This window comes from Mytilus edulis, chromosome 11 (assembly GCF_963676685.1).
Source record: "Mytilus edulis chromosome 11, xbMytEdul2.2, whole genome shotgun sequence".
Classification (NCBI taxonomy): domain Eukaryota; kingdom Metazoa; phylum Mollusca; class Bivalvia; order Mytilida; family Mytilidae; genus Mytilus; species Mytilus edulis.
The window spans coordinates 39,117,602-39,142,220 of record NC_092354.1 but is presented as its reverse complement, the minus strand read 5'-3'; the positions used below and the strand labels follow the sequence as shown (position 1 = coordinate 39,142,220).

The following is a 24,619-nucleotide window of genomic DNA, read 5'->3' as shown; positions in this document are numbered from 1 at the left end:
ACATTAATTTCAAAGGTAGCTAGTTTGGAAATAAAAATTATGTATGAAGAAAACTAAACAATTAACACAGACAAATAATGTTGTTATGTTTGTGTTTGATACCTAGTGTATGTAGAAATTTTAGAACGTTCTTTTTTTCGGTTTTATAAAACTCTTATTGAATTTTTATGACAGTGAAGCTATAGATTGTTGTCCATCGTGTAATAGTTGTTTTATATTTGTTATTTCAGGGACAACACGCTTGCTATCCCTCTTTTAACAATTCTATGAGTGAATGTACATTTTCAATGCGCTTCTATACTCAAAATATGTATTTCAAATAACAGTGCGACCTTCCAAATCTTTATAAGATTTTGTTTACAGACATTTAGGCTAGGCTTAGGTAGTTATACTTTCAAAAGAATACGTCTTAGAATTTTCATTTTCGATAAGTGTGGGTAGAACTGAAGTGTCACTTAATGATAAAAAAAAATGTGCAGAGGCAAAAGCAAAAGGTCCTTGTTTTTGAGATACATGTGTATATTAAGTGATTGAAAATTTGTCGGGAAGTGATTCTCTTTAGATGTTTCATATATTTAACATTGACACCTTGTGTGTTTCAAAAACTATGAAAAATAACAAAGAATTCAAAAGTTTTATTTTTACATGACTTTTGACACCAAAACAAAAAAAAAGTAGCGAAAGCCGGCAAATTTAAATGGCACATCATGGATAAAACTAGAGGATTCCGAATATCTGATACAATGTCAAAAATAAAAAAAGCGAACATCCTTTAAAAACATTATCTATAAGCGAGGAAGTCATTTAGAGGATAAATCGGCTAATAATAAGGGAAATATTATTCTAGTGTTTCTAGAGGAAATATTCTTTGTACAAAATCATATAAGAAATAAATACTTTTAAGTATGGCGATTTAATGAATAAGTATACCATAATTATGTAAATATCTGTTACAATAGCCGTAAATAGGATTAACCTTATCGTAAATTGAAATATTTTATTAGAATTGATATAATATATATATTATATTTTCTCCCTCATTAATTCAGAGGATATTAGACACTAGACCTGACCAGATATGTCTAGATATTCATTTATATTTTTCATATTTGGGGTTTGGAAGTTTATAGAGGTAAGAAAATACATTACATTTGTGAATCCGGGGACTTTGATAACTTTAATTTTCTTCATTGTTGAAGGCCGTACATTGACCGTCACTTGTTTGGAAATTTATTGAGGTACGCAAAATCATTGCATTTATTAGTTCATGACCTTCAATAGCTTACTACGCGGAGCTGCCTGTGTGGTATGCGCTTGATTCATTGTTGAAGGCTGTATTTCGACCTTTCATTGTTAAATTCTTTGCTATTTGGTCTCTAGTAGATATGGCTAAATATTCATTTACAATTTTCATATTTGGGGTTTGGAAATTTATAGAGGTAAGCATATTAATTACATTCATCAAACCGGGGCCTTTTTTGCGGTCTTGAAATTTCCTTGCTGTGTTGAAGAACCATTGGTGACCTTCAGCTATTTTCTCCTCTTTGGTCGCTGGTCGCGGGTTGTTGCCTGTCCCAAGTCAGGAATATGACAGCTGTTATCAATTTGTTGACCTTGGTTTTGCCATTTGATTAGGGACGTTCCGTATTTAATTTTCCTCTGAGTTCAGTATTTTTAAGATTTTACGTTTTGACACATCCCTATTTCCAATCTAAATTTTAAAATATACGGAATAAGTTTTGCTCATTGATGAACGCCGTACTATGTTCAATAGTTATTAGGTTCTATGCTATTTGTTCTGTTGTGCATTGTCCCATTAACATTCACACCACACCTATATGTGATTTCTTACAATACGTTGAGTATATACTGTAAAAGTGTAAAGAAACGAAGTGCAAGTATTGAGGCTCCAACAGGGTACCCCCTCAGGTCGCAAGGTCGCTTTTAAATTCGTCGAGAGGTCGTTTTTAAGGGAAATGTACAGGTCACAGGTCGTTTTTCCCAACACAGAGGACGGAAGTCGGTCGGAGGTCGTTTTTTCCAAATTTACAGGTCGCAGGTCGTTTTTAGAAGGCCCTTAGGTCGGAAGTCGCCTCTTAAAAGCCCAGAGGTTGCAGGTCGTTTTTGACCCTGCGGGAGCCTCAGTATTTCTATGTTTTAAGATTAGATAAAGCTCCATTGAAATTTGTCATAAAAAAAGGGACGAAAGATACCAGAGGGACACTCAAACTCATTTATCGAAAATAAACTGACAACGCCATGGCTAATCGAGAAAAAGCCAAACAGACAAACAAGAGTACACAAAACAGGTGCTCTGGAATAATCAGCAGACCCTGCTCCATATGTAGTACCCGTTGTGTCACAAGATCAATTTTGTATTGTATCCTAAACTTTTTTTGACTGAAAATCTTTCTCCTACTTCCTAAATAAAAAGTAAATATGTAGACAGCGCACACGATATGCAGCAGGCAATATATACAACTCTAAAACAGTTGCGGCAAGGTTCTTTAACATACAGAAGGTGTAAAACTACCCTAAACGGAACAAATAATTAATCTACTTGACGGGTAGCGTATTTACACATCATGAAAAGAAGATATGCTTGGTAGAGAGTTTGTTCTATCTTTCAGAGTAATATTGATTAAATGTAAAGCACGGGGTACCTTCAATGGAAGGGCATATGAAATGTTGTTTTGCGATTTGATAAAGATTTTCATGGACAATATGTTTTGAGATGTATGCATGCACATGTGTTTAAACATAAATAGATATAAAAAGATATGGTATGAGTGCCAACGAGACAACTCTCAATCCAAGTCACAATTTGTAAAAGTAAACCATAATAGGTCAAATTACGGTCCTTAACACAGGGCCTAAGTTCACACCGAACAGTAATCTGTAAAGGACCCATCTATCAAATGACCAGTGTAAAACCATTAAATCGGGAAAATCAACGGTCTAATCTATATAAAAACGAGAAACGAGAAACACTTATGAACCGCATCAACAGACGACAACTACTGAACATCAGGTTCCTGACTTAAGACAGATAATTGCACCGGGTTCAAACGTTTTAATAGGTGCCAACCTTCGACCATATCCGAAACAAATAGTTTAACATCACAATATAGAAAGACACACTAGAGATCAAAATATGAATTAAAGCCTTTTTCTTTCTTTCAGGCAACATCACCCTATAAAGTCCCGCAATGTCCTGGAGCACCACCTCTCAAATGTCCAAAGTTATTTGTCAATAAATGTGGCCATCTGAATTCTTGTCCAAAAGGTGAGTGGACTGGAAATATATTATCATATATTCTACCTCCGTTTTCCTTTAATTAGTCTTATATAAATTGTATTAAAATTTTCCAATATTGATTTATTCGTATATTGCTTTTATGATTTTTAAGAAATATGAAATTCAGTTTTTTTTCAATATATTCAAGTGTTGTCCATATTCTTTTGCGTTGTTCGTTTTGTTCAGTCTTTGTTTTTCTATGTTGTTTTGTGTTATGTTGTTTGTCGGGTTTATTTTGACTTATCGTTTTGAATGTCCGTCTGGTATTCTATGTCTCTTTTTTTACTCAAATTCACATTTACGTAATAAAAACTACTTTGAATTTATTTATTCGTTTTCTCATATTTCTTCAAGATAAAATATTTACATGTGGTATGATTACCAATTCAGTGGATTAAAGGTACTACAGACAACCGTTCGGTCTTCAACAACAAGCATTCCGTTTTAGATTCTTTTTTTTTTTTAATGTACCCGTTTTAATTGTCTTAGCAACAATTGAATAGGTTGGTTGAAGGTGATCTACAAGTCTCATTATTCATAAAAATTATAAAAGTAATATATGAATTAGTCATTATTTGTAAAAAAGGTTTACTCGACCATTATATTGATTTTGTAGCCCGGTCATTGAACTAACTAATCGAGTTTCGAATCAATTATCAGAATATCTTATTACATTAAAACAGCAATCGTAAGTAGCTTATGCAAAGTGTGTTTACATTTTGGCGAGCTTACAAAAAACGGGTGATTCAAAAGTAAAGAGCCGAAAAAAAATGGTATACTTTGAGAGTTTTCATTTTTTAATTAAACTCAACGATGAATTAGCATGACCGTTAGAAAAAGTTTCAATTTAGGATTAAAAACTGTTTGCCGGGATGTTATTGTTTGATTGTGAACTTGACATTAATCCTTTTCGTATGGAACGAATATTCAATGACATGTGTACCATGCGAAATATAGGAAATTGATATTGATAAATTCCATAATATTTTTTAAGAAACTACTGCAAAAAAAAAAATGGTGGGGGAGGGGCACGGTCATGTAAATGCAACAGTAGATGTGGGGGGTGGGTGGGGGGACGGAGTGTGTGAATTCTTCGGCTAGTCCTTAATAGACCTTACAAATAATAACAGTATTATAATCCGTTGTATACCTAATCGTGAATATATATGTTATTTTTATATAGTTCTGAAAAACAAACAAAGGAGTGTATGTATTTTAAGCCAGTTGTTTGCCACCTAAATTTTTATCTAACGGGTATGTTTTAAAACACCTAAATATTTACTCCCGGTCATATAGCGGCGAAGGCAAGTATTTTCTTCCTTTATTTCCTTCCAACTTTGTCTTAATTTAAACAGTCTCAGCTCAATTTGTATTTCCTTTATAAGGGGTTTGTGATTGATTGATTGTTGGTTGCTTAACGTCCAGTGACAAATATTTCATGCATGTTCAGAATAATAAGAGGTTTGTGTAAAATATGACTCACTTCTAACCGGTTGAACATCCCTGCAGAGTTTCAAAAGCATTGCATAATGACTTTGCATTTACCCCTTAACTCCACATTTTGAGGACATTACATTCATACATAGGTGATTGTGGACAACAGAAATTTATTCGAAGTGGTTTCATATATAGGACACCAAAATGATGTCCAACAGTACAATCTATTGCCCTTAATTGGACCAGGTTTGGAATTCGATTTCCCCCAGAATTTTTTCATCTTAGCGGGGAAAACATTATCCATGTCGATCGCCCCTCTTTATCCGCTGCAGGCGCCATCAACTTTAAGCTAATCCAAGAGCAGAAAGAAGAAAATATTTAAAAAAAATAATTTGCGTATACCCGAGTATCGGGGATATGTCGAACACGCTACAAGGCACTTAAAAACTTTCAGAGTCATTGGAAGCTTATAGAGACACCAGACTGACGAATCAATCAGACTGTAGAGCTTTGTGCGGGATTAGTGGAGCGACAGGTTGAACTTTGACAGGAACTGTAATACAACAAATAAAACTGACTAATATCTAACCAGCTTACTATGTTTATGTTATCAATCTGGAATCGAATGAACTTGTATAACTCTCAGCCCTCCCTTTTCTAGCCCCCCCCCCCCCCCAACCCCCAACCCCATTCCTCCACGCGTACACCTTTCATGGCACGATAGGCTGGACAGTGACGGATCAAAGGGGAGGGGTCCGGGGGTTGGAACCCCCTTTTTTGGACGATCAATGCATTTGAATGGGGACATACATGTATGGTTTGAATCCCCATTTTTTTAAATGGCTGGATCTGCCCCTGCCAGCAATAATAACACAAAAGAAATTTTCATATAGGATGTTAAATGTATAATGAGACTCTAGATAAATGTGATTTGAAGTAACTAAGACGTGTAGAATTTAAATTTTACCTGACTGTTTAAATCTATAATCAATGTTTTGACACCGTCCCCAAATATAAAGTCTAATTTGTCAACCTCAGCGTCGAGAATATACCTTTTCGTAACATGTCTACTTGGATCATCGATTTACTCACAAGGTTAATAAAGAAATGGAAGGAATTGTGTGTAAAGTTTGTGTTTTAGTGGTCAAGTTTACACATAAATAAAATTGAGAATGCATATGTGGAATGTGTCTATCCAACCGAAGAGCATAAAACAGCCCAAGGCCACTAATGGATCTTCAAACTAATTGAAACTCCGAAACATATAAACTAAAATTTGAAAAAAAACACATACAAGACTAACAAAGACAAAGATGTTCCCGACTTATTTTAAAGGGATAAAAATGTTTTGATAATTTTCAACCTTCCCCTATATCTCTATCCAATACTTAAAAATCAAAAACACACGCACAGTAAAGTCTAAGAGAAGTTCACTGTCAGAAAAGGTAACAGGAGAAGATATGGCAAAATGACAATTGTACACACAATAAAAAAAGGACTACTAGCAGACACTGACAATCAAAAGTCACAGCTCCAGACCCCAATTTAACATTCAGACGCTTTTACAAAAAAACGTGTTAAATACCAATATATAGTACACAACCAAAATAATTTATTATTGTAATTCTCTTCACCTTTCTTCTACCCAACAGAGGCATAGCTAGGACATTTTTACGTGTACGCCCGAACCTCGGCGAGGGGTCTGACGGTCACAAGCTGGATCTGTTCAAACAGGGAACAATGTATTTAATATCAATATTTATGTTCCCGGGGTCAAAGCACCTACTGGCCACGGCTTCTATTAAATAATATCGCGGAAAAAAATATCAAGAGACTACGAAAATAGTTTTAAAAACATGGTATATCGAAGTGTAAACCAACAAAAATTATTCTAGAATTATTCATCTGGCTATAATTAGATATGCAAATCATCAAGAATTATTTAATAACGTTTTATGTCAACTACAAATTTCTAATTTAAGGTTAACGTCTTTTTTAGGTCAAGTATGCTGTCCATTTGCTACGCCAAGAGAATGTGGCAAGAGGTGTATAAATGTCGGAGGACCACCATCACTACCGCCACCGCCGCCACCGCCACCACCACACGTGGGTATACCACCACCACCACACGGTACGTATCAATCTCAGTAAAAATAAGTGTATGTGTATTGTTATGTTAATATGCCGTTTTGATTGAGTTCAGCCATTGCAATTGATATTTTTTAATATGTCTTTCTATTCAGGTTGAGGTCAAGTATTACGCCTGTGAAAACATTAAAACCAGCTGCACTTGTTTGCATCAACCTCAGTCGTTCAGTGGTTGTCGTTTGTTGATGGGGTTCATATGTGTATCTTGTTTCTCGTTTTTTATATATAATATAATTAGATAGTTGGTTTTCCTATTTGCATAGTTTTACACTAGTCAATTAAGGTGTCTTTATATAGCTTCTTGTTCAATGCGAGCCAATGTTCCGTGTTGAGCGCAGTACTTTGACCTATAATACTTTAATTATGTTTAATAAATTATGACTTGGATGGAGAGTTGTCTCATAAGCACTCATACTCCATTTTCTTATAACAATTTGCGTTGAATAGTAAAATGAAACTGAATAAAAAAACTGAGAGAGAGAAACTTTGTTTGCTTTGGAGATTCCGTATATCGTCAAGTAATCGGAGTTCGTATGGGAACTAAATGTGCACCACGTATTGCGGACCTGTTTCTGTATTGTTATGAATTAAAATTCATGACTTAAATCAGTAAAGACCCATCGAAACAACATCTGATACAAAAATTCAACAACACTTTTGATATTTGGATGATATATTGGCTCTTATTATGGCGAATTTAGTATGTATAAAAAGACACTGTTGCACTAACTTTAAATAAAGCTAATACTAATAATGAACACTGCCCTTTCCTCGATCTTGATATCTATATCATTAACGGGAAAATCATGATAAAAGAGATGATTAATTATTTCCTATCGTTAAATATCCATTTTTAGATGGTGACGTTCCCTTGTCACAATCTTTTGGTGTTTATATATCTCAACTTGTAAGATTCGCTCATGTACATTTTGTATGTAACAATGTATTAGATGTTAACGAGAAAAAAAAGTGTGTATTACTGAAAAACTATATTACCAGGGTTTTCAATATCACAAACTAGTAAAAGCATTTACTAAATTAATTAATTAATTAATTGATTTGATCAAGGACATTATTCGTAAATGTAATTCAACATGCAGATATCTTATACGTTCAGGTATTTCACATCCAAATCTTGTATTGTAATATTCTTTACAAAGCACTAAAAAATTTGTATTCCTTTCATAATGCTTGTAAGACACAGGTTTGCTTGGCCTGCTTGCTTAGTTTGCATCAATGTTTGCTCCAGCCTTGTAATTAAGATTGACATACGAAAACACAAAAAAATATATTTAAATTTGATTGAGCATTGTCAAATAATCAAATTTACCCAAACACAGGTTGAACTCCGCCAACTTATATTGTTTGCAGATGTCAATCTTATTAAAATGCTCGAGCAAACATCGATGCAAACAAAACAAGCAAGCTAAATAAACTTACTTTTGTCTTGCCTGCATTATGAAATAATAGAGCTGTAAAGAAATAAATTACAGAGTCTATTTTTTCTAAGTGTATAAACTTGTCCATCATGACTCACAAAGTTTACAGAAAAAATATAGTCAAGACTCTGCAACTTATGGCAAAACAAGTTTGATCAAAGTCCTTTGACGTCAAACCAAAAAAAAAATTGTCATTTGTCGTAATTATAAATATGTATGCAAAAAAGTAACTTCTTATCATATTTTACCTCTTATAAATGAATATATTATATATGAGTAGCAATATGTTACCATATTTGTATTTTATGTATAGGTAATTTCAGCTTTTAAACTTATTTATTCAATTAAAAGACAAATCGATCTTTATGACGAATTTTGAGGTTACGAATTTCTCTAGAACTGTTTTAATGTAACCTATTGGATTTTCCACCTTATAATATAATAATAAGGGGTTGTGGTATGCTTGCTAATGAGATAACTGCCTTACAAAGTGCAAATTGAGTAAATGTCGCTAATTGTAGGCAATCGTCTGACCTTCAACAATGAGGGAAGCTTATACCGTATAGTCGACTATAACTTAATATGATAGACATGAACCAATGACAACAAGTGAAATATAGGCTCCGAATAATGACATTTGTTATCTAAAAAATCGTTTCTATGAATGTTGCATTAATGTTTGTTTTTTGTTGCACTTCTCTGTTCTGTTATTTCGTTGTTTTCCTCTTATAGTTGATGTGTTTCCTGTTTTAGTTTGTAACCCGGATCTGTTTTCTCTCAATCAATTTATGACTTTTGAACATCGGTATACTAGCTACTGCTGCCTTTATTCCTGACTTTGGACAGCACAATTAAATAGCTTATGTTGTACTGTTAAGTTATTGTGTATTGTTACATCTATTTTTGTGTGGTTCTCCCCCTTAATAATACTGAATTATGCATATCAAAATTGTAATACAACTTTATAACCGTTCATTCACAAAAAATTACATGCATACTTGGACGAGCACACGTTAGATGTAAAATGTTTATAATTTTCAAAAATAGAGGATACTGTCCTAAAAAAATCTTAGAAATTTAGAAAAAAAGAATAAAATGTCAGTTGCGGAAAATGTCTATCAGATATCTCCACACTTTAGAATAAACAATTAATTGGGAACATTACTTACGTTGTGTTGAAACCATCAGTTGCGTTATGCTGTTACATCCTGTTTGGTCGGTTTTTCACTTTGTTCCATTCTGAATGTTATTAAAGGATGTCCGATAAAAACCATGGTGTTAATAAGAATATTGAACATTTGTTTGCTTCAGATGTATGTAAACTTCGTAAAGACCCTGGACCATGCAAAGGTTCTATTCCGAGATTTTATTACGACCATAGAAGGATGAAGTGTCGTAAATTTACATATGGAGGTTGTAAAGGAAACGCCAATAATTTCCTTACAAAACACAGCTGCAACAAAGCTTGCAGTAAAGGTAAGCAAGCAAACTGATTGGTTGCGCATAATATATAGACGAACACGAGTTGGGTTTATTGCCAATGAGATAACATCCCACAAGAGACAAAACAAAAGACGTTGCAGTTAGCAACTATAGGTCACATAAGAACTTAAACAATGAACACATTGCTGTTAAAAAACCCAAAAGAAATAGTATGATACACAACAACTGAATTATATAGGCTCCTTAATTGGTACTGACATATACCGAATGTGGCGGGGTGTAACAAAATTCCAGACACAAAACCCTTTCATAACAAGTATTTATCCATTTTGAACGGCCAACAACAGTACATAATACACAACTTAAAAAAAAAAAGAAAAGACAATCTGAACAGAACAAATCCCACATAGGTGTTCTCAGAAGGAAGTGTAATACAATCCTGAAAATTGACAAAAGTGATTATTCTAAAAAAAAATACATTTCAAATATTGCTTCTTATCTTTATTGGTGTATTTCATTGTTTTTCTCTCTAATAAGAAATATTTTTGATTGTAAATTACTTTCAGATTTACATGCATACGATGACTGAGATATATAAAGATCAATAATATTGTCACGTGTATCATTTGCATAATAATTTTATTGTTTATTTTGAAATTTTGTATTGCAGTGTATGACTGTTACGCACCAATAACAAAAGGTACTTGTCATAAACATATTAGACGTTGGGGCTACGATAAAACGAAAAAACAGTGTGTCCGTTTCTGGTATTCAGGCTGTGGTGGTAACAGCAACAACTTTCCAAGTAAACATGACTGCAAAAGATATTGCAGAACACACTGTAAGTAATCATCGTTCGTACTTCGGTACGGACATGAAAACACGGAAATTTCTATATAAAAAAATTGCTGTTAAAAATTTTGTCAGTCTTTTTAAGTTAAAGAATATATTTTCCTGCTTTTAATTTCTGACTCTTTGTGAAGTTTTTAATATTTGGTTAATGAACACTTCATTTTTGTAAATACATTTTGATTTTCAAATGTTTCGGCCATGAGCATCACTGAAGAACTATCTGTAGTCCAAACGCTTATCAGATGCAGACAAAAATAGACCGTTAATGTTATTCGATACTAAGGTAGTTAGGAACCCTAAAAATCCCAAATGTTCAACAATAGATTATTCTTACAAGTTAAAAAACCCGATCTCACATCTCTCGTTTTTGTTCTCGTTAAAAAAATGGATTCAATTAAATCGATATTATTTTATATGAATTATATACGGGGTAATGAACTTTTCCTTATTGAAAATAATTTTATTCTCGTGGGATTTTGTCTGATGCTTGGTCCGTTTCTGTTGTGTTAGTTACATTGTAGTGTTGTGTCGTTGTTCTCCTCTTATATTTATGCGTTTCCGTCAGTTTTAGTTTGTTACCCCGATTTTGTTTTTTGTCCATGGATTTATGAGTTTGAACAGCGGTATACTACTGTTGCCTTTATTTAACAATAGACTAATGTGAGATTTAATTGAAAGTTTACAATTCATAATTAAATACATACAGGGGACGCGGTCCTTTTGTTTTGTTAGAAAATAACATTTAAAAAAAAACACAAATATTTCTACGGAGTTTAGTAATATTATATCGGCATTTAATTTTTCGCAATTTTAGATTACACTTATTTTTTGATAGTTTTATCTTCGAATTTTAAAGTTTTGATATTTACTTCAAACTAAAACGAATTTTTGCAACATGACCAGAAGTGATACTAAGAAAATATGCATTATCAACCTTGAATCCTGTTTGGGACCCATTACCAAAGCCACTGACTAAAAATTCTATTTTGTTTGTTGGACGAAAAATTACATTACCTTAATATTTTTAAATGCTGAAGTATAAGGTATTGGTTATTATTTGAAAGGAATTTCAAAAGTTAAACTTAAAAAATATTTATTTCTTGTAACTCTATAATTATATATCTTAGAAGCTAAGAGATATATATGAACATCTTTGACATAAACTTTTAAGTGATTCCTACGAGCCATGTCAACGCGTCCCTTAACATATAAAAAATGTAGATCTTGATATTTATACAACTTGTATTATATCGTTTCAGATAAACCTTGTCCATCATTCAAATGCCACTTACAATGTTCAAATGGATATGACACTGATTCTCATGGATGTAAGCTTTGTAAATGCAAACCAATAACATATGACTGTAAGAAAGTATACTGTAAAACTAAATGCCTGAATGGATACAAGAAAGATTCAAATGGGTGCGATACGTGCGACTGTAACACATGGAAATGTAAGAAACCGTACTGTCGTCGCCATTGCAAACATGGGTATGTGAAGGACAGTCATGGATGTCAGACTTGTAAATGCAAACCTTGGGTTTGTCCACAAATTTATTGTCCTATACCATGTCCGCATGGACTCGAGAAGGACAGTAACGGATGTCCTACATGCAAATGTAAACCATGGGTTTGTCCTCAAATAAAATGTCCTATACCATGTCCACATGGGTATGAGAAGGACAGTCACGGATGTCCTACTTGTAAATGTAAACCATGGGTTTGTAACCCAGTACATTGTACTAAACTATGTCCACATGGGTATGAGAAGGACAGTCATGGATGTCAAACATGTACCTGTAAGGTATATGAATGTCCGACGAAAACCTACTGTCCAACACCTTGTCCTCATGGATATGTGATCGACAGTAATGGTTGTCAAACATGTAAATGTAAAGATTATGTTTGTCCTAAAAAGTCATATTGTCCTAAACCATGTCCTCATGGGTATGTAATCGATAGTAACGGTTGTCAGACCTGTGAATGTAAAGATTATGTCTGTCCTAAAAAGCCATATTGTCCTAAACCATGTCCTCATGGGTATGTAATCGACAGTAACGGTTGTCAAACCTGTGAATGTAAAGATTATGTCTGTCCTAAAAAACCATACTGTCCTAAACTATGCCCATATGGGTATGAGACGGATAGTCACGGATGCGAAACATGTAAATGTAAAAAGTATGTTTGTCCAAAAAAACCGTACTGTCCTAAACCATGCCCATATGGGTATGAGACGGATAATCACGGATGCGAAACATGTAAATGTAAAAAGTATGTTTGTCCTAAAAAACCATACTGTCCTAAACCATGCCCATATGGGTATGAGACGGATAGTCACGGATGCGAAACATGTAAATGTAAAAAGTATGTTTGTCCTAAAAAACCATACTGTCCTAAACCATGCCCATATGGGTATGAGACGGATAGTCACGGATGCGAAACATGTAAATGTAAAAAGTATGTTTGTCCTAAAAAACCGTACTGTCCTAAACCATGCCCATATGGGTATGAGACGGATAGTCACGGATGCGAAACATGTAAATGTAAAAAGTATGTCTGTCCTAAAAAACCATACTGTCCTAAACCCTGTCCTCATGGATATGAGACGGATAGTCACGGATGTGAGACATGTACCTGCAAAAAGTATGTTTGTCCGAAAAAGCCATATTGTCCTAAACCATGCCCATATGGGTATGTAATAGACAGCAACGGTTGTCAAACATGTAAATGTAAAGATTATGTCTGTCCGAAAAAGCCATACTGTCCTAAACCATGTCCTCATGGGTATGAGACGGATAGTCACGGATGTGAGACATGTATTTGCAAGAAGTACGTTTGTCCTAAAAAGCCATACTGCCCAAAACCATGTCCTCATGGGTATGTAATCGACAGTAACGGTTGTCAAACATGTAAATGTAAAGATTATATTTGTCCTAAAAAACCATATTGTCCTAAACCCTGTCCTCATGGATATGAGCTTGACAGCAATGGGTGTCAGACCTGTAAATGCAAACCATGGGTTTGTACAAAACCATCTTGTGAGAAACTATGTAACTATGGGTATTGGTTGGACAATCATGGGTGCCAAACATGTAAATGTAAACCATATATTTGTAAAAAACCAGATTGTCCAATACCGTGTCTCCGTGGATATGAGATGGACAGTAACAAATGCCAAACATGTAAATGTAAACCATACGTATGTAAAAAAGTATATTGCACCAATACTTGTAGTAATGGTTATAAGAAAGATTCATATGGATGTTCAACATGTGATTGTGTCACTTACAATTGTAAAAAGACATATTGTACATCTCGTTGTCCACATGGTTATAAAAATGACTCTCATGGATGCAAAACATGCTACTGTAATCATTAGTAATGATCGCAAACATTGTCAATATTATCGTACTACATATTAGGTTTTGGGTCGATATTGAAAGTAAAATATAACTTGTTATTGTAAACTGCAATGTATCTCTTTTGTTGAACGTCACATATCGTTTAAATTTATTGTTATCTTTGAGTTATATTAGGTTGTCTATATTAAAAGTAAGGCAAAACTTCTTCTTGCAATAAATCTGTTTATTGAACTTTAGGTATTTTGTTGTGTTTTTGTTATGTTTAAATTATAATTTTATTGCAATTCTGAACAAATAAATTAGATACATGTACAAATAATCATATTAATAAAATATTGGAATGACTATATATTCACAAAATTTTCAAGTTAACAAACTGCTATCAAAAAGTAAAATAACAAACATACCGAACTCTGAGTAAAATTCTAAATGGAAAGTCTCCAGGCAAATGGCAAAATCAAAAGATCAAACACAAGAAACGAATGGATATTGACTATCATAGTCCGTACTCGGTACAAGTATTTTCTTATGTAGAAAATATTGGAATAAACCTGGTTTTATATCTTGTTAAACCTCTCACTTGTACGACAGTCGCATAAATTTCTATTCTATTGACATAGATGTGTAAACAAAACTAACAGATATACCAGGATAAAATGCCAAAACTTAGTTAACATCAGTAAACTTTGTATTTTAATCATAATCAATATAAAACAATCAAATATGTCAACAAAGATAAATAGAAAGGCATAAACATGATAAAGGCAATGCACATTATCAAAAAACATAGACAAGAATACAATAAGATGAACAACGTCAGCACCTAGAAAATCAACATCAACATATTTAACCCCACCACATTCTGAATGTATGTGCCTGACCCAAGTCTGGAGCCTGTAATTCAGTGGTTGTCGTTGTTTATGTGTTACATATTTGTTTTTCGTTCATTTATGTACTTTAATAAGGCCGTTAGTTTTCTCGTTTGAACTGTTTTAAATTGTTATGTCGGTTTTTTTGTAGCTGACTATGCGGTATGTGCTTTGTTCATTTTTGAAGGCCGAACGGTGACCTATAGTTGTTAATTTCTGTGTCATTTTGGTCTCTTGTGGAGAGTTGTGTCATTGGCAATCATACCACATCTTCTTTTTTTATATAGTCAACACCATCGTGTATTATTTGTGTAGTTGATACAGAATTTGTAACAACAAGTCCTTGGTTTCTTCCGATGATTTTTTTCAAGAAAAAGGACGAGACGTTCTTTGACAAAACTCAGTTGAACATAAAACTTTGTATAGTTGCAGAAATGTTCAGTTACAATTCAACTCCCAACGATACACGATTTTTATCAGAGCTTCATATTAGTTTTACTAGTTATTGGTTACATAGTTTCTAAAAGAAATTATAAGATACCAAAGGGTTATTCAAACCAAAACCGACAACGCCGTGACAAAAATACGAAAACAATACCAAAAAATAAAAACAGTTTATAAATAGGCATTGAACACTAAAAAGAGAACAACACGTACCTTACCAAAATATGAGGGTCATTTGGGTGTACTTAAAAGGATTAAATAGATATAATTATGCAATGGGTTAAGATGTTTTGATTTAAAAAAAATGGCTGTGTTTAAAAACCATATAACACTATCGACTATATCACGAAAAAGAAAAAAAAACAGGAAACGAACATGGGTATCAGAAACTGTTCAAACGAGGCGAATTTATTTATAATGGAGAATGTCATGGATCAGTTTTTAGTTAGACGAAACGCGCGTCTGGCGCAAATACAAAATTAAATTGTCGTATCTATGATGAGTTTATTTACATTTTTTACATGATATCCCCTTTTTCTAGAACAACATACAATGTAAACTGTTGCCATCATGAATTGTATTTGTGAAAATTGATAGAACAGAACAAATAAATTAACAACTACAATATGTCTTTCTTCCACGAATGTAACAATAATGCTTGTAACAATAACGAATGTGACTTGTCAACAGTTTGTTTACTTGCCTTGAGCCACACATCATGTGCCACTTACGGAACTATAACTATTTATATTCATATGAACACATGGATTCCGTCTTAGTGTCGGTAGATTTGTGTTGCTTTATCCTAGATTTATGTCTTATATTTTGTGGATTTTCAATTTTTTCCCTTATGGCTTTGGTCAAAATATTGTTTTTTTCTTTCTTTATTCGACTCACGGTTCCGTATAGCTTATCTCCATATCATAAAGTCAAAGTCCAATGATAAACCATTCATTACAATAAAAGGTATATGGTTGATGACGATAGTTAAGACTAGTTATGAAACTGAAATACATGTGCTAGACTCATGGCAATCCAAAGTAACTAGGTCGAATATATAAACTCATCACATATACCAGGATTCAAAACTTATGCGCCAGACGTGTGTTTTGTGAACTACAGACTAATAAGTGACGCTCGAACCAATAAAAGTTAAAAATGCTGAATAAAGTACGAATTTGAAAAGCATTGAGGACCACATTTTTCTAAAACATGTAAAAGTTTTGACAAATACAACTAAGGTAATTTACTTTTTGCTATCTTAAATTAGCATCAATTACTGTTTTCCCTTTTCGACGTCCTTGTGTTGATATTGACGAAAAATGATAAAACAGCAAAGTAATACATCTAAATTTTTATCTTGAAATCGTTGGCATCTTTTAAAAAAAAGAATGTTGACGATAACTAAAAAAAAATATAATAATATTATAATTGTGTCGTGTTACGTAAAACATGCACTTTGGTGTTGACACGAATATCAGTTACATGGTAATTTTAATAAATTAACTGTTTGCAAAAATTTGAAATTTTCAAAATACTTAGGATTTTCTTATTCCATTTTTTGGAAATTTTCGGTCCTCAATGCTCTTCAACTTTCTACTTCTTTGGCTTTTTAACTCTTTTGATCTGAGCGTCACTGATGAGTCTTATGTAGACGAACACACGTCTGGCGTATCAAATTATAAGCCTGATAGCTTTGATAACTATTTACAAATACACTAATAAAGTCAGATAGATATAATAAAAATATCAAAACTAAGGTTTATAAGTTCACCAATTCGGTATATATCTAAAACCGAATATATATGTTCGTTTTCGCGTGTATCTAGAAGCCGGAGAATATATAGTACAACACTCTTCGTTCTCTTTTCGAACTAACTTCAAAGAGAAAATTGATGTCAAGAGGTCATTATTAAAGATTTCATGTGTTATTACAGATCTTAAACCGTGTTACGCTTGAATCACATTTGTGCGTGAATCATTATAACCGTTTACCTGCTCTGCTGTCCCGTCGATTTACCTAATATTGTGTTGATTTTAAGTTGTGCTGTATGTTTATGAAATCACTAAACGTTATGCAATCAAAAATCAATCCAGCAAATTATCAATTTGTCGATATATTAGTTTTCAGATCGTTATATTTATCATTTACTCAGTTAAGTCGCTTCTTCGGGGATCGGATGATGTCTACATTGTTGTTTTCATAAATAATGTTACTGTGTTAGTTTTTATTGGTTTTTATATAGTATCTTAAGACAGTACAATAAGAGAAAAAAAATCCTGCATCTATGCCACTGCTAGTCCCCGATGGTATCACTAGCCTAGTAGTTAGCACTTCGGTGTGGACCTGAATATCAATTCTATGGTCATATTTGTATAAATTTTCATGTTTACAAAAGTATGAGTTTTTCGAAATACTAGGTATTTTCTTATCCCAGACATACTTGACCTTAGCCGTATTTGGCATAACTTTTTTTTGGATGTTTGGATCCTCAATGCTCTTCAACTTTGTACTTGTTTGGGTTTATAGCTATTTTGATCTCAGCGTCATTGATGAGTCTTATGAAGACAAAACGCGCATCTGGCAAATCAAATTATAATCCTGGTACCTTTGATAACTATTTTAAATTACAAGATTTGTTTCTTTTATTTCTTTTTGATTTTTTTAAAACTGATTTTTTTCTAAACGCATAAAAATCATGAGAATGACTACTGACGTTTCATTTCAATGTTTATGAATGATATGAATTATTTGAATATCTTTTGTGTTTGGTATTAAAACTACGTATTTCGAAGAGTTCAACTACTTTTGGACTACTTAGTCGGCTTAACTGAATTAACATAAAAGTTCACATATAAGATATAACGATACTTAGGTGTTAACTTCAAACATCGGCCGTTTATGGATGTTTTATTATCATATATTAATAAAAAAAAAAATACAAACCGAGGCAACTAAGGAAAACCCTTATGGAACCGCATAACTTCAACAGGTGTTAGACTAGATTAGTATCACCATCAAATATTTATCCTTATAGTTCAATGACTATATACTAGTATTCTAAATGTTACTGTACAAACAATGCACTAAGTAGGGAATATGGCAGTTGTAATCAAATAGTCCGTTTTTATGTATGCTTGCGTCTGTTTTATAGTCATATTCCTGACTTGATACAAGCATGTTCTGATGTAGAAAATGCTGGGTGAATCTTGCTTTTATAGCTGGCTAAATATCACGCTTGTATGACAGTGGTATAAAAAATAAAATCACAAAAATACTAAACTAAAGGAAAATCCAATCGGAAAGTCCATAATGACATAGCAAAATCAAATAACAAAACACATCAAAAACAAATGGACAAGAACTGCTATATTTACAAAATTCCATAATTGACAACAATGTGTAATCAAAACATAATAGGGTTAAAAGGTTTAAACTGGGGTAATTTTTTTAAATTTTTTTATAACCGTAAACACTTTAAAACATACACTTAAGAAAAACAAAAAGACATATAGACATACACAAACGAAGGACAAGAATAAAACAATTTACCATGTCTAAGCTTACATTAATACTCTTTTATCATTCGTTATCCTTTCATTCTGCATTTTTCGCCCAATATTTTCTATTCGGTAAATATCGTTCTGTATCGTAAATGAAAGCACAGTTTTTGTAATATCACCAAATCGCCGTTTTGTACGATATTCTTATTTGTGATGAAATGGGGTTACAAGTACCCGGCTGCGTCCACTTGTATTTTTGTCCATCTGATGAGTTAAGCCTTTTTCAACTGATTTTGATAGTTCGTTAAAATGTTGCACTGTTATACCACTGTCCCAGGTTAGAGGAGAGTTGGGATCCCGCTAACATGTTTAACACCGCCTCATTATTTATGTAATTATGTGCCTGTCCCAAGTCAGGAGCCTGTAATTTAGTGGTTGTCGTTTGTTTATGTGTTACATGTTTGTTTTTCGTTCATTTTTTTAAAAATAAATACGGCCTTAGTTTTCTCGTTTGAATTGTGTTACATTGTCATTTCGGGGCCTGTTATAGCTGACTATGCGGTATGGTCTTTGTTCATTGTTGAAGGACGTACGGTGAACTATAGTTGTTAATGTTTGTATTATTTTGATCTCTTGTGGACAGTTGTTTCATTGGCAATCATACCACATCTTCTTTTTAATATCTATCTATTCGGATCGAAAAAAAATCTTGGCTTATTAAAAAAAATATTGTTATAATACTATTTTACTAAGACTACAAGCGTATCAATAAACAAGTACATACGCGTTTATTTAGGCTCTATGCACACTAAACGTCCATACATTAAATTGGTCTCTGTAGACAGTTTCCAACAATAAATGACTGTTTCAATACGATATGTTAGTAAAAAAGATCGAGGAAAAGTACATGTATGCGAAATATTTCCGGATTAGTAAGTGATTAAGCAACACGAATGTAGGGTGCTTGTAGAACAGGAAATGTTAACTTTTTCAAAGCACAAGAGTTAACATCGTTCCTATTTTAAAATTCTTAATAACAAGTAATACTATTCTAGGTATACCTAAACGTGTATAGACAATTCGAATTTAAAGTTGTTTGTGTTATATAAGTCCCTCTTAGTCCTTCAGAGAATAAACGAAAATATTTACCATTCAAATCACTGGTTAAGTACAATATTTGATGTTTGAAAGCATACGGTTCTAAGAGCAATGAACGCAAATTAAAAAAAACAATATTTAACCATCCTACAACAACTTTGAATATTTATCGATATTGATGTAAATCTATTCCAGCAAACAATAATGGGTACTATGCTTTTGGTTCCCTATGAAACTGTCAAACAGCAATGGCATAGTCCTTGTTGAAGTAAAACAAATAGAGTAGAAATCGACCTTATGCAAATGAGTATCACTACATCTGTAAACATATTTTGTGTTGCAAACATCTCCATGTTGTCTGTAATAACATAAACGGTACCATTATTTCTGCACCAGATGCTCCAGGCAAAATATTTGAAAATTCAAAACTTATCTTAAGGATAATAGCTATAAACAAAAAAGAACAAAAAAGTTTGCCATAGGCGGGCAGGTAAGTAACATCTGTTATACGAATATCTGCAAATAGACTAAACTTCATCATTTATTTCGTATTTATAAGTTGCCATACCAATCAAGGTCTTATACATGTAGTGATGAACATGAATACGTGCACTTGCATAATGTCGAATTAAATCCGACGAAACTCAAATATAAAGTAGATAAAATGTGATACACAGATTTCGTAAAAAAAGTTATGTTTGAAACAGGGATTCCTAACGTTGCCTTGCAGTCAGTCAAAATAAAATTATAAGAACTACATCAAATCAACTGATGAGAACATCAAGATTAGTCAATGTTACAATATGTCAGTTGAAAAGTTTACATAAAAGTCAATACCTAAGTATTACCATTAAGGAATGACTGTAATATGTTTTCTGTCTATGAAGAAATAACATAAAAAATGTGGTGCACACTGAATAATTTTTTATGTTATTTCGAATAGACAGAAACAATATAACAGTCATCTCTTAACATTGAATTATAAATGCCATTTTAAACCGGAGTAAACCATGAAAAACGGTGATGACGGCACGGTCACATGACAAATTATGTCTATGAGCTGATAAACAAAACAACGTCAGCCAATCAGAAAACGTGTTACATCCAAAATTAAATCAAATACAGTTGACAAAATCCTGATACGAGGCGACCAACTGCCAATTCATTTGCTCTACATGGTCATACTTTTTATTATTGCGATATGATGTATACCTTGTGTAAACCTTTTAAACAATCTCTTAAATTCGAAAATATCGTTTTAAATTATCTTATTCAATTATCACCCAATCGTGCCTGCTGTATGACGTTGAAGTCTTAATTTGACAGTGCTAAGATAATAAAAATAACATGCTGACATATATTTGAAGAAATTAACTATTGTGTCTAAAAATATTCGCTCCATTAGACCAATTTAATTTGTTGCATGGTGAAACACATGTACATTTATCCTATTATTACACTGAAAATCATCGGTCTTTAAAATTGTATGTGAACGCATAAAATATTGTATATGCAAATGACCATATTTCTGGTATAAGTCGGATAAACTTTTGTGTAGATTTTAAGTTTGTATAAATGTAATATAAGAAATATTTCTTACGGCATATTTTATATAGCGTGTGACGCTGCAGTTGAACAGCTATCATGGCTAGTTACTTATTCATTATTCTTTTTTGTGGCATTTGGAAAGCAATAGTCGTAAGTAAAGTGATTTAATTTGATAAATTTGTATTTAATAATGAAATGTGTGAAGAGAAAGAAAATAAACTGTATTGATTTTGATGTATATGAGTTTTCTTTCATCAAATATTTTGTGTGCAAAATGTTCATATAAACTATATTTTATTATATTTGTTCAACAAATAAAACCTTTAAACTACAAGTACATGTTTTTCGACATTATATTTCTAGGAAGCTGTCTTTTTTGTTGAAAAAGTTAGCCGCAACGCCAGTAATTTTGTAGTGTATTTTAAAAACAAAACCTGTAAAAAAAACATTAATTTTGTAATTTTTGCAATAGAACGAAATATTGTATGTTCCCGTTGTAATAACAACATTCATTTAGAAAACAAAAACTAGAATATTTTGATAAAAAGGAATACATTTATAAAACGGCACAAATAGCCAAAAAAAAATATGCTTTTTTTGCAATACTTTTAGCAACTGATCACCAACAGTCGTGATGAATTGAAAAAAAAGAAGTTATAATAGATCTGTCATCAGCACCTAGTTCTCCAAATAACATAACTGAAGGATGCTTACTCCTCAGTTATTTTACATTTTGTCGGATTTTCTGAATCCTCTGATTTTTATCTTTCAAAGTGCCTCTATTTACACAAGCTATTGTGAAACAACATCGCAACAAAGAATGTATAGAATTATTTTGATTTTTCCGTTTATTAAGGGTTTTACCGTTTTGAATTTCCTTTGAGTTCGATATATCTGTTATTTGACTTTTTTTTGGTAAAACTGTCAATACCTATATATATTGATATGAAATTTCGAGGGCTAATAAAATAACAACCTACATATTGAAGAATTATTTTTTGTATACTTCACACTGACGGTGGCTATTCAACTTTAGTAAACGTTTTGAACAAACTATAATTTAATATAAGATCATAAATATATATATACTGTAAGACGTGTCACGGTACTAATCTATCCCACATTCATGTATTTGGTTTTGATGTTATATTTGTTATTCTCATATGATTTTGTCTAATGCTTACTCCGTTTCTATGTGTGTTACATTTTAATGTTGTGTCGTTGTTCTCCTCTTATATTTAATGCGTTTCCCTCAGTTTTAGTTTGTTACCCCGATTTTGTTTTTTGTCCATGCATTTATGAGTTTTGAACAGCGGTATACTACTGTTGCCTTTATTTCGTACCTACATATATACTACGTTTAATCTAAACTTTCTACCAAAAAAATGCCGATAGGAAGTACAGTATCATAGTTGTTTTCCAATGTGTTGACCTGTGTTTAACATGTTTAAGCTTTTGGTTGTACCATTTGGTTATTTGGAGGGGAGGAAAAAGGGGTGGGGGGAGGAACAAGGGGTGGGGGAGGTAAAACAAAATCAGACTATATCAACCAATACAACGAACAGAAAACTACTGCGATTGAAATAGTTTCATTTTTGCAAACATCCGCATATTAATCAACATATACATACACGTTATCGTTACATTTTGCAAAGGCTCAATCGATAATAGAGAATGACCGCAAAAAATAATATAAAACAGGGTTCATGCTCCAGTAAAAGGGCGAGAAATAAACTTATATATCGTAAGAGCATACAAAAAAAAATCTACAATAAAAACCATTATACAGCAAGTATATTTACTTAATTTGTATTTAATTAATCAAATGTACTTTGTCGTGTGTCAACGAAACAAAATAGAATCAATGTTAACTAACTTAGACACAAATATTCGGTGTATGCAAAACCAATTACATTGTCTTGACTGAAAAAATCTGGATTATATCAAACTGTTACAATATCATGTTTGACTGTGGATTTTATTAACAAAAGGGAGATTATTTTGTTGTTTATAGGCCAATCGTGTTACATGCAACAACACATACGGTTTAGCATATTGCTAAATGGAAAAATATATGACTAAGTATCGAATTAAACTATTGGTTTTCTTTTTTATGATATATATTGGTAGTTAAAAAATCATTTACAAACATACCTAACTCTGATGTAGTTTTTAAAAGTGTAAAGTACATAAAACCTTACGAAATCAAAGGATAGATGGCACAAATCAGCACAGACACAACTGTGAAATACCTACTTGGTATCGTCATTCTGAGAAGAAAACACGTCTGTTATCTCTTATTTTTGAGAGTGAATACACATTACTATGGGACGTGTCACGGTACCTATCTATCCCAAATTCATGTATTTGGTTTTGATGTTATATTTGTTATTCTCATAGGATTTTGTCTAATGCTTAGTCCGTTTTTTCTGTGTGTGTTACATTTGATTTGACTATTTTCCCCCATAATGAATATTTAACACCTCATTTGTTCTGTTTTATAGTAGTTGTTTCTTCTGTAAACCAAATCCTTATCAATAATCAACGCTATGTAAACAAATATACTAACATCAATAGAACACGACAGTAATCCATGCAGCACAGGATATGTTTATTCATTTTTAGTACAGACAAAAGTGTTATGAGTTTGGACCACAGTAATGTGCGCATCCCTTCGCCCTCATTTTTTTTTCTTTTCACCATCTAGCATTTATTAGCAGTGAAACAATAATATTGACTTGAGATAACCGTGCATGAACTGTTTCTTAAAAGATTTGAGATTAACTTTTTGATACAGACATCCCATAGCTTCATCCATTCCAGCAAAGTTAGGGTAATGTCAACCTGAAATACTGATATGCACAACTTACCATCATTCAAACTACCAGTTGAACTTAACCTCACATAACGAAAATATTTTGTTAAATAATGAACCTTGAAAACGAGATAAGGACTAGATGTACCCTGCGAGAAGGACATGTTCGCTTTATTATCGATATTATATCTTACAATTATTTCAACTGTGGTTGTTTTTTGCATGTATAATCTGGGAAATTGAACAAACATCGAAAATATAACCTTAAACAATCAATTATAAATAAGTAGCGGGTTAGATAAAACATGAACGTATCCATCAAACGAACATATGCATCTTACTATCGTTCTATTTACACCAAA

The 24,619-nt window shown here is 32.6% G+C and overlaps 1 protein-coding gene across 1 annotated transcript in view; it reads left to right on the top strand.

Moving 5' to 3' along the window:
* Positions 1-1,044: 1,044 nt before the first annotated feature.
* LOC139494241 (proprotein convertase subtilisin/kexin type 5-like) overlaps positions 1,045-24,619 on the top strand; it is a 36,333-nt gene continuing 12,758 nt past the window's right edge. The window contains exons 1-7 of the mRNA XM_071282410.1: positions 1,045-1,132; positions 3,184-3,286; positions 6,735-6,866; positions 9,634-9,798; positions 10,436-10,606; positions 11,877-13,995; positions 21,547-21,592. Of these exons, the coding sequence (XP_071138511.1) occupies positions 1,079-1,132; positions 3,184-3,286; positions 6,735-6,866; positions 9,634-9,798; positions 10,436-10,606; positions 11,877-13,995; positions 21,547-21,592 (2,790 nt within the window). The 5' untranslated portion in view covers positions 1,045-1,078. The remainder of the gene's footprint in view (positions 1,133-3,183; positions 3,287-6,734; positions 6,867-9,633; positions 9,799-10,435; positions 10,607-11,876; positions 13,996-21,546; positions 21,593-24,619) is intronic.